Raw genomic sequence first — 11,537 nt, 5'->3', positions numbered from 1 at the left:
CTTCATTCCTCAAACAAATTGGAGGAATTAACAAAGTTTACTAACTAATTAATACAATTATTGATTTGCTTTTAATGTAAGGGCATCATAATCTAATTATTGGACATAAAAGAAATGATCAGTTTGGATAAGTCTTTTAATTAGCTCAATTCTAGCAAGATTGGTTTTACAAAAAACCAATTCAGTAACAGGCAGTAACTCTCAATAACTTCTTAGTTGACACAATTTTCTTTAGCACAAATCTTTTTTCCCCAGTACAGCAATAACAGATTAAATTTGAAGTAAATTGCATTTTCTTTTTTTAGAAAAGATTAAATGAACAGTTTATCAGCTTATATTTTTTCCTTCAGGGTGAATATTTATGTCCCTCCTGGAGGAGTGAAAGTGAGATTGTCAAGAGGGATGTTAGACACTCACCTGGAGGCCATGAAGTAAACAGAAACCTGCAGAGGAGGATTATGGGATCAAAATCGCGAGTGGACTTGTGAGCACCTGCTTCACTGCTCAGTAGGCATGAAATTGAGGAAAACAGCAGTGGTGTCATAGACATCACCATGCATCGGCCTTTTTTTCTATCTCAGATGCTACCAAAATTTTTGCATACACTGTGTGCCAGCCATAAGAAATGCTTTTCTACAGTGTATTTTGGACTCGAGTTGCCTTGTCAATTGTGAAAACAGTGTTTGTAGCAGCGATTGTGCTACTTTGATCAGTGGAACAGAAATCACATCTGAACAATAAACACAACTGGTAGATTACTTGTGGTGTTTCCAAACCTCGTAAATTTTATATCAAAAGTCTCAAAATATATTGACAGAAACAAATATGTTCAATACTATTTTTTGTCACTGTACATCTCATGAAAAGAACACAATGTAGGATCAATAAGGTTTAAAGATCAGCACTTCTGCAGCCTCGCACAGAATAATATGTCGTTTGTGCGGGTTTGCTGGTGGCTTCAAACAGACATCCATGCAAATCAATGATATCTGTGGGAAGCAAAGAGGTGACAAGCCAGAAAAATGTTACACTTTCTGAATAACAAGTAGGTCACCAAACCACAACCTGGAGAGAGCAAAAAAGGAAGCAACGTCGATTCACCAAGCAGACAAAGACATGACCATGACAGAAAACCAGAAGTCGACTGACAGCAACTGCTGATTCGAGCGATGGCTGTGAAAAGCTTCTAATTATACCGCTCCAGACAGACTCAGGCAGTTTCACAACATGGTGATTTAATGTTGTGTATGTTTGGTTGTGTCAGAGTGAGTCACATAACAGTGTGTGAAGTTTTTTATTTTTATTCTTTTGATGTTTCGTCTAATTGTCTGTCACGGTGACTGGAGAGAGCAAAGGCAAAGAGAAGTGGTCCAGCAAGAAGGGGGACAGACCGAGCTGACAAGGGCGAGGAGAAAAAGATGTTCTTCACACAAGTTGAGATTTTAGACTGGGTGGGGGGAAGGAGAACTGAAATGCACTGGTTTACTGCCAGCCTAAAAATAGGGCGCAGGCACAAGCACTTCCAGACTTGTCAGTGTTTTGAGTTATATTTCTTAGGCTGTTAAAGAAACAGAGGAGTGTCAGAGAAAGAAGAAGTATTTGCCAAGTGAATGAGTGTGAATCTCTGATGCTCAACCAGAGATACTGGGAAGGCTGCCACCAGGATGTTAGATGAAAACGGCTTGGAGGGAAAGCGAGTGAGATTCAGTCATGGACATGAATGAACAATGCTGCTGACATCAGTCCACGGCAGCCCAGCTTCAATCCACACAAGCACAGAAACACTAAATGACATCCAAATTCCCCAAAGATCAAGACCTGGATTCAAAAAGTCTTTGTTGTTTGGTCTGTTTTGACTTCACACAGAAATGCTGCACAGCATTACAGATTTTTTTTTTTTTCTCATCACACTTAAACCGCATTATTTCATCTATGGTAAGATTTTAAAAGTGTCTTGGTATTGTGGCTTCTCTGTCACACAGTTTCAAATATGCAAAAAGTTTATCTGCCCTCATTATTATGTTTTCTAAAACTCCAGGGAATTGCAGATTCGATTAAATCACACTAATGTAGGAGGAAACTGCATTTGTGTTCATTATTTTGTCATTTAAAACTTTTTGCATTTTTTAAAATCTATTTATGGTACAGAGCAAAACAAAGTATGTGACTCAAAAGCTTATTACTAAGTCTATATTCAAGACAGTTAAATAAAAGTGCAATAAAAGTGCAACACTTAGCATAAAGAGGGATTTTGTCAGTGTTTGTTTTTAGAAAGAAAAATCAAAACCATTCCCTCAGCATCTACAGGACTCAGAGAAGAGTCCATTATTCTTCTCTACTTTTACCTTAAGCATCTAGAATATCCTCCTTAAATGATTATAAGAACAGCAGCCATTTATAAACTGTATTATTTTGTGGTTAAAAGTTTGAGTTAACATTTTTATGAAGATTTTTGCCATTTTCCTGGTCCACTGGAGGAAAATGTGTTTATGTGACTCCAATAAATCCTAAACATCAGAATGAGGTTATATGTTATATTGGTTTGAGCAGAGGTCATGAACTCTAACATTTCAGAAATTAACTGTCCATAATAAACTCAGTTAATGGAAACAAAGTGAATTATCTTATTCTTTTGTGTGTACTCACCTAACAAGAAAAATTAATTGAATGCAATGTGTAAGTGTAAAATGATTTGTTTACATGTGCAACGTGAAAGAATAATTGGATGGAATGGTAAAAAACAAATGAGCATATCAGGTATGATATTGTCCAGCATGTGTTTTTTTCTCTCCTGGTGTCGTTGTTCATGTGAATTATATTTCAATTCCCACAACAGCTGGTCTTATTAGCATATTGTAATCCTCCCATTGTCAAAAATCAAACTGAAAGAGCCTGAAGAGTTGACTGCACAACTTTTCATTTAGACTGCGTATGTAACTGTGATCAGTTTAACCCTCTTATGACTTTCAAGATAGAGCAGAAAATTTGGCTTGAGTTTCTTTTTTTGCATGATTCTCTAAATCTGTTTTGCACAGTGATTTACACAGTAACTCTGGATAATTGGCTCACAGTAATTAAAATACAATAAAAACTGGACTGTATTCAAGCACATTAACTGACTAAATTTTCAGTTGAATAAATAATAATTTGTGGACAAACAACATCTTGTTGTTTGTCCACTAATGTTCTCTAACAAACTTTAAAGACCCACAGAGAGAAACTGCATAGATACAGAATTTAGGTTGGACAATGTTAACTAATTAGCTGAAATCTGAAGGCAACTGGTTTTATTTTGGTGCTACGGGTCAAATTGGGCAGAAAAAAATGCATGCCAAAAGTCTTTTTTATACTTTTAATTGTAAAATATTTTGAACATCATATTATGCTATCTTTCTTTACATTTCAAGTCCCAGTGAAATACACAAAATGTGTATAATCTATTTTGTCGCATGCTTATTGCAGACAGCATAAGAAAAAGCAAAGAAAAAGCACAAATAAATCACACCTGTAACATATCAGCAACATTTCTGTGTGATTAATGTTGCGACTTTATGCTTTAAAACTATTCCTCTAGAATAAAACGATTCATAGCTTTCTTTAGCTTTCTTTTACATACTAACAGTAGATTTGAAAAAAACTTAGACTTTCCCGGAAGCATTGCCTAGCCTCAAAAAACAACGTTAAGCCACCAGCAATCTCAATGCATGACATTTTAATTTTTAGTGAAAAAATGACAAATTCTTCCTGAAAAAGACAAGAGGCAGATTTACAGAATTACAAAGAGGAATTAATCTGAAAATAACAGATAGTTTTCAAACAAAAGGCTTATTAAACCACAGCTCAGAATATGAGAGTCGATATTTCATTAATTCTTGCGTAAGTCATGCTCCCTTCAGGCGCAGCTTTTCACAAATAATGTCCCGGTCATTAATAATTCACAGCTCACATATTGTTTAATCAGAGTCATTATTGGATTCATCGAACTGATAATCTCCGAGAAGCTTCACAGCCAGCAAAATGACAGAGAGAGGAAGAAAACACTGAAAGAAAAGCATTGTCTCCTTAAGTCAAAGATAAAAGCAAATGAGACGAGACCACCGAATCATTACTGAAGACTGATTCACACCATGAGGAGACTGGCCAGCACATATATTCCTATTGTAATTTAAAATCTGCTGAGTCAATTAAAATTGTCTTTGTTATGTCAGGGTCAAAAAGAAAACACATTCTTGGTACCGAGACAAGAAGTCGACTGAGAGTGGCATCAAAACAGGCTGCAGCTCTTCTTGAGCCTAACAAGTGGATGTTTTAAAATGGCAAGATTTCATTTTGATTATTTTATTCCTGTCTAAAATACCAAACTCATTTACATGCAGTTTAACTCCGGGTAACATAATGAACCCAATCATGGCAATTTTTCGTAGGTATTTCACTCTGAGACATCTGCATCTCGGAATGGAGGAAGATGCCAATTGGCTGAAAGGACCAGAGAGGATTTTCTAAGTAATTTTATGTCTCTCAGACACACATAAAGCAGTATTCTGAAGAAGCACAAGAAGGCTTTCAGGTTGTTTCATTCCCCACCACCACACAATGTGCTCTGGAACAATTTAATAACACCAGACATGCGGTGCCATAAACGTTTATCAGTACTCCAGGTAAAGATGTGTGAAACCCTTTAAGATGAATTCATTTTTTATTGCAGTAATCCCACTGAAAAATAAAGAGAAATCTAACTTTTAAGTTGCCCACATTCTTTCAGGGCCTTTCTAAGTCACTTAGAGTCAAAGGCTATCTCTTATGCTACATTTCCCTTAGCTCAGTATGATTTACCACATGTCTGATGTAGCTAACAGGGACAATCTTACAAAATACTATGTAAACATTAAGTGTTTTGATTATCTGTGCAGTGTGTGATGCAGACAGACAGACAGACAGAGAGAAAGAAATGAAGGAACCATAGGCATCAGGCGCGTGGAGGGCCGTTGCGGTGCGTTTCGAGTGTTTGACACGTCAAGAGCATCCAAAGTAAAACAATGTAATATGTTGTTTCAGAGCACATCAGAACCACAATGGGTGGCGCCAACCGATGCTGTAATTTGACAAGACGGACCATTACCCATGTACCTTATTGTTTTTGCTCAATGAAGAAGATGGGCAACCAACCCACAAGTTAGCACTAGATAACTTAGGTTGCCTATGTAATTCAATCAGTTTTCAAAATTCCTACTTGTGTTAATTTTGGTGAACTATTATAGCAGTGAATGGAAATAGATATTGGTGAACTTTCTTTTAAAGACATTTCTGGGATTGCTGTCTTTTGCTGAACAGTAATTTGACAGGAGGGAGAACGGGAAGACATGCAGCAAATGGCCGAGATCTGAACCCAGAACAATCATGACAAGGATCATAACCAATAATCACTTCCCACTACCTCACATTTAATAACAGTAGAAAATGGTGTGTTCCATCTTCACTGCAATCTTCAAGCTTTGTAAGAAATAATTCCATATGTGAACACAACAAAAATTGTGGCTCAGTATAGATCCCCCCCACACACACAGATTGAAATGCTAGCAATTTTTTTTCAGTGTCTATTGAGGCTTTTACAACAGAGTATTTATGTTCCACTTTTATCTATTAAATCTGGGTTTAAGCAGGTCAACATGAGAGAGTTTCCCATTTTTTACATTCATAAAGTGCTCCAACCTTTCTAGTAGCAGTGGTTTTTTCTAAAGAAAATAACTCAAATTTAGGAGCTATTTTTAAGTAATTCAAGAGTCATTCAAAGGGTAAGCAGCAAGCAAAAGGACATAGTTAAGTAGGTATGCGATAAAAGAGGAAAAGGTCACAGAAAGAGTAGCTTTCAGGTAGCACACTCCCTCTGGGAAAACCCGACTAGGAAATACATGAGCAGCGTAAAAAAGCAAGTCGCTGCTCAGACAGACCAGTCTTTGGATCGACTGTGAATGCGAAGACAATCTGGATATCTGCTGAAAGAAGATTTGTGATATGAAACAAACCAAGAAATCCTAACTTAAGCCTCCTTTCCTAATAACTTAAGCAGCCTGTAGATAAGTGAGACCTCACCCCATCCTCATAACCCAAAAGTAAACAAAATAAAATAATTCTGAACTGACACAAGATGTGAATATACGAATCCATTTATCGAGAAAGTCATACATAAAAAAAAAAATACATTTTCTGAGCTAGCTTACATTAGAGAAGGTACTGGTGGGAAGAGATTAACACATGGGAGTAGATTTAAGAAAGCGGCCGATAAGCCCTCCAGGATATAGCAAGCTCCACCGTAGCTGGTGAAGATAAAACACGTAATGAATGGTTCAGTATGTGGAGCTCAAAATGTCTTGGGAGGACACAGTGGATAGAAAAGAGATGCTTTAGAAGGAAAGTTGAAGACTGATAAGCTGGGCAGCTCACAGTTTAGGGAAAAGTTGATGTTGTTGGAGCACAGCATAAATATTAATGCAACACCTACTACTATTCATGATAAATTAACTATAAAGCAATAATCAGCTCAATCTAATCTCCACATGGAAGTTAGATATTATAATATAAAACTAAAATATTTAGTTGGACACAATGTGCAGATTCATCTCTGTAAATTGAAATATTTATAAAAACATACTTTTCAAAATGTGAAAACTATTTTATTTATTCATCACAAAGAATTATATATTTGGATTATTATGCCTTACAGTTAATCACTTTTAGAATAAAAATTGAGCTTTATAATATTACATAGGACTGATAATAGACACATTTTAATGCAGAAATGTTATGGCTAGATTATAGCTCACCCAAACGTGGGAAAAGAATACCGACTTGACAGTTATCTAAACGACAGTCACCGACAACCTCAACATGGAGGGTAAAAAACAAAGAATCATTGCTAAAGGCTGTCCATTCACAGAGGGACAGATTCAAGCATATTAATGGAAAGCTTGGTGGAGGGAAAAAGCACAGTAGAAAGAAATATGCACAAGCAACAGGGACAACTGCTAATATGAAAGCATTGTGAAGAAAAGTCAATTCCAGAGATTAGGGGAGATCCAGGAGATAGAAATTTCAGATGAAGGGAGGGCTTCACAAACCATAGGCTACAACTGTAACATTCTAAGCAACCCTTGAATTATTATTAAAGCAAACTCTTCTTTAACTCCTTCGTATTGCCAAACGTCGATCATGTCCAGGTCATTCCACATTAATGCAGTGATTCATCCAAAAGGAGCCCCAACAAAGTATTTATTGTTCACAGTGCAGAGTGTTGGGGTGTACTCTTCAGCTGGTTGAAATTTCTGCATTAAAATCTTTAAATGATTATATTATATAATGTAATTTTCTGAGAAAGTCTATTTTGCATTTTCGTGAGATGTAATGCATAAACACAAAATGAACAGAAATAAAAACTCATACATAAATATATTAGTTTGTGTGTATATTATATGGATTATATAAATTGACATACATTTATAGAATTTACATGGATTGTATAAATCCATATACCAGCTTTGGACTAAGATACTGAAATAAAACCTTTTGAGGATATTATTGAGATGCACCTGTAGTTTTAAATTAAAAGCTAACATAAAACCTAATCTTCCTTTCTTCTGGATCAGCTGACAGTACAGATCAGGAGGGTAGATGATTTTGTTCTGTAGCTACCTGCATGATCACACAGGTATGGAGGAGGGGATCACAATAGTTCATCCTTGATCTGCAGGGGTCCCTAAGGTGGAGCATGAGTTGCTGGGTAGTGCGTGGGCTTATTTTTCTAATTGATCTTTTTCAGCTACACCTTTGACAATGTTCATAAAAGTCTTACCTTGTGAGACATGTAGGGGGGTTCTGTCAGTATTAGAGCTTAGCACCGTTGTTTTTTCTCCCAATCAATTAGCCTATTTATAGTTTTTAAAAACTGTTTTTCTTTGCTCCATTTAGGTGCATCCATGTGTGGCAGAGATTATTATACCTGGCATAACATCCTCTGGCTGTTATCTTATTAGTGTCAAATTTTTAGAAATGAAAGGAATAATGGTGAAGAAAAAGACACATAAACCTATTAAAAGCTTTTTGCTGCCTGTGTGGAACATTTTATTGGGAGAGGTAAACGTGTGTTGTCAAAGTGATGGATTCACTGAAGTCAACTCGTCCAGAAAGGAGAACAGTAAGTCTATTGATTTCTCTTTGGTAGACTCCCTAGGAACCCAGATCTTTACTTCTGTATAGTTTCTCTGTGCATAGCTTTGTCTTTCTTTAACCCATTATACCTTAATCACTTATAGATAATTTGAATGAACATATCTTAGAGGCAACAGATTGACTTAATTTATAGAGTAAAGGTAGTGTTTATTGCAAAAATAGTTTTGGAAACCATTTTTTATGGATTGTAATAAAAACATAAAGGTCTGGTGTTGAAAAACCAAATTGCACAAAACTTAAATATCATGTCATCACTGTGTAACTTAACTATGCTATGAAAAATCGACTTTTTTGAGATTTGCATCATGTTATAATTTTATCCCCTCAACAAAATCATACTCTGTGTTGATTTCATTCTTTCATGTATGTTTGAGAAATTCATACCTAAATGTTTGGTACACAGAGCACCACATATGTGAAATCTCCAGCCGAGACTCCACCCTCCAGAGTTCCTCTGGACTGGAGGCTGCAGCAACTAGTAAACACCAGGTAGAGTGTGCTGACCTCATTGAGGTCAACACACAATGAGGCTCCTAAGAACAGCTGTAAATGACAAATTGGAAGGGCACTGTTGTGGTGACACACTGGACGTAAAGTGTTGGAAAGAGCTGGAGCTTCTTAAAGACATAGAGGGCAATTTAGAGTTGTCAAACTGCGGCCTGAATAATAAATAACACTTAACACACATAAAAAACAAAACAGGAAACTATTCATTTTGAGGCAACCAGGAAATGTTACTGAAACAAATCACATTCTGCACAGCCAAATATAAGACATTTTTGCATGCGCTTATTATTTCTTAAAAAACCTTTTGCAAGTTGCAGTGCATTAACTAAATTTCAGGTTTGTTGCACAATGGCTGTGTTGGCGTTTGTACACCCAAGCATGTTAAGATGCGATGCCAACTATGATCCCTGGAGAGTGGATGGATGACAAAGATGTGGATTTTTTTTTTCTTTTTACCCCAACCCTATTCCCCCTTCCATCTCGCTTAGAGAAACGTGATGAGGAGCACTGAAGAAGAATCTGTCAGTTCTACCTGATGGCCCTGCACACTATTCACTCTCCTCTGTGCACAGCTCATCCCTGAAGACGCCACTCTGTCAGAAATGCGACACGCCAGTGGAGAGCAGCCTTTCTCCAGCTCAAGCCAAAGGTAACAGAGGAGCAGAGGAGCCTCTTAAACCTACTGCCACTCGTCAGTCTGAGGGCACCTAAAGCCACAAGTTGAATTTCACATTTTGTGGCGAAACACCACAGATGCCGGGACAATGCACAGGGCGTGTGACACACTCAGTACACCCACGCATTCGCAAGCACACGCACAAAAACCTTGTCACTCAAGCAAACACGGTACGTGATGTGGCACAAGATGGAGGCTGTTGATGTAACACTGGATTCATTTCATAGGTGTAATTGGGTGTCTTGTTTGGGCTTGGAGGAAGAGGCTCTTGGCAGCAACAATTTCATAGCTGGCATTCATCAGAATCTGCCAAAGCAACACAAAGATCTTTTTTGTAAGTTAAAAAAAAAAGGTTGACACAAAAGTAATTATGTTGATTTATTTTACATGCAAAACATACAACGTCTTGTTAGGTTTTCAGTAAAAATGTATATGTAGTGAAAAAGGTATACAAAGTTTAACTTTAAATACTGTTTATTATCCCTTTTAATATCAGATAAAAAAAAAATGTTTTCTTCACATTATATTTTCTCAAAGTTAATTGCTTTCTGAGGGAGAGCAGAAATTAATTCCAAAGTTCACATTAATTCAAAATACATGCAAATTAAAGTGGTTTTCTTTGCACAAAAACATCTTAGAAGTTTAGTTTAAATTCAGAGAACCTTCAGGTACTTAGTGTCTCCTATTCAGTTTTGTGTAAAGACTCCCTGATCTAAGATATGAAATATGTATTCACAATGTAAACATGGTTAATAAGGCCTCATAGGTAACAGTTCATCCACATTCACAACAGAAAGGGAGGCAGGGACCTTCTTGTAAATTTGATGGGGACTTCAGTGTTCAGTACACGCTTAATAATCTCCACAGATCATAAACTCCACAGATTTAACAAATGGCTCTTTCCATTCAAGATGGCAGAGAAATGACCTGAACTTTCAACTGAAATATTCAGTTTAAATGAAGATAAATTGTAACAAAATATAATATACCAAGTGTGTAGTGTTTCAGCAGGAGGCAAGGTAAAAAGAATACTCAACATGGAATAGCGTATCTAGATATCAAGCGTTTGGTTTGGGTAATGTTAGTGGTTTATTTCCCTGCAGAACTGCTAAATAGTTCATCACTCATATTATGTAGGTCACTTCAACTGGAAATTATACATTAACTATTCCAAACTCCCAAAACACAATCTCATTAGACTCACAGTGGAATAGGAGCAGTACAGCTTCTCCTGTAGCATAGACAGACGATATTATTTGACTTTGATAAATTCAACAAGCAAATTCTTTCAAAAATATTTCTAAAAAAAAAAGGTCTTACACTCAGTTTTATTGTAAACACACACACGCGCACGCACACACACAGCTTGTTTTTATATACATTTTTCTTAGAGGTGATGAATTGAAAGCAGTAGATATTTTTCTGGCCATTGGCAAGTTTTGTTTCCAGCAGTAAGGAGTTTGTAGTGCAGTCGGGAATGTAGCACTGAGAAGTTTCTCACGGTTACAGAATGTTTAAAGTTCTTCAAAAAAGGCCACCCTTGACTTGGTGCTTTGTAGTGTAAGCTGTGAATGACAAAAAAAGTCATAAAAAGGTTTACTTAAGTGAGAGAAAAAGCAAGTGTCAAATGTAGAGCCGGGTAGCAATCAATACAGATGCAAAATACATTTAAAAAAAAGAACAAGTGCCTGGAGAAAAGAACCACAGCTTGTCTTCTCGAGTAGCTTCTCTTTCAAATCTACACAACCTTGCAAAAATATTTATGCCCTTAGCACATTTAGTAGAACTACTAAATGTGTAAGGGTGTTACAGCCACAAACCTCAACTTTTATTTGATTTTACTATAAGTTATTAACCAGCAAAAAACAGTCTGTATTTTTAAAATGAAAGGGAAATTATCCATGGTTTTCAAAGCTTTTACAAATAATCTGAAAAGTGTGGCATACATTTGTATTAATCCGATACAATCATAAATATTCACAAAGACTTACCGTACTCATGTTCATGACAGATGTAATGTCATGTTTATAACGATGTCATGACAGTCTTATTCACAACCCCAGCATATGGTTGTAATGTAACAAAATGTGAAAAGGTTAAAAGGATTTAAATATTTTTGCAAGGCACTACA

The 11,537-nt window shown here is 36.4% G+C and overlaps 1 protein-coding gene across 1 annotated transcript in view; it reads right to left on the bottom strand.

The window, feature by feature from the left end:
- Positions 1–9,784: 9,784 nt before the first annotated feature.
- Positions 9,785–11,537, bottom strand: part of nf2a (neurofibromin 2a (merlin)) — a 30,071-nt gene continuing 28,318 nt past the window's right edge. Inside the window, exon 16 of the mRNA XM_044111871.1 lies at positions 9,785–10,971. Within this exon, the coding sequence (XP_043967806.1) occupies positions 10,921–10,971 (51 nt within the window). The 3' untranslated portion in view covers positions 9,785–10,920. The remainder of the gene's footprint in view (positions 10,972–11,537) is intronic.

This window comes from Gambusia affinis, linkage group LG03, assembly GCF_019740435.1.
Source record: "Gambusia affinis linkage group LG03, SWU_Gaff_1.0, whole genome shotgun sequence".
Classification (NCBI taxonomy): domain Eukaryota; kingdom Metazoa; phylum Chordata; class Actinopteri; order Cyprinodontiformes; family Poeciliidae; genus Gambusia; species Gambusia affinis.
The sequence above is the reverse complement of the archived record's forward strand: the minus strand, read 5'-3'. Positions and strand labels throughout refer to the sequence as shown.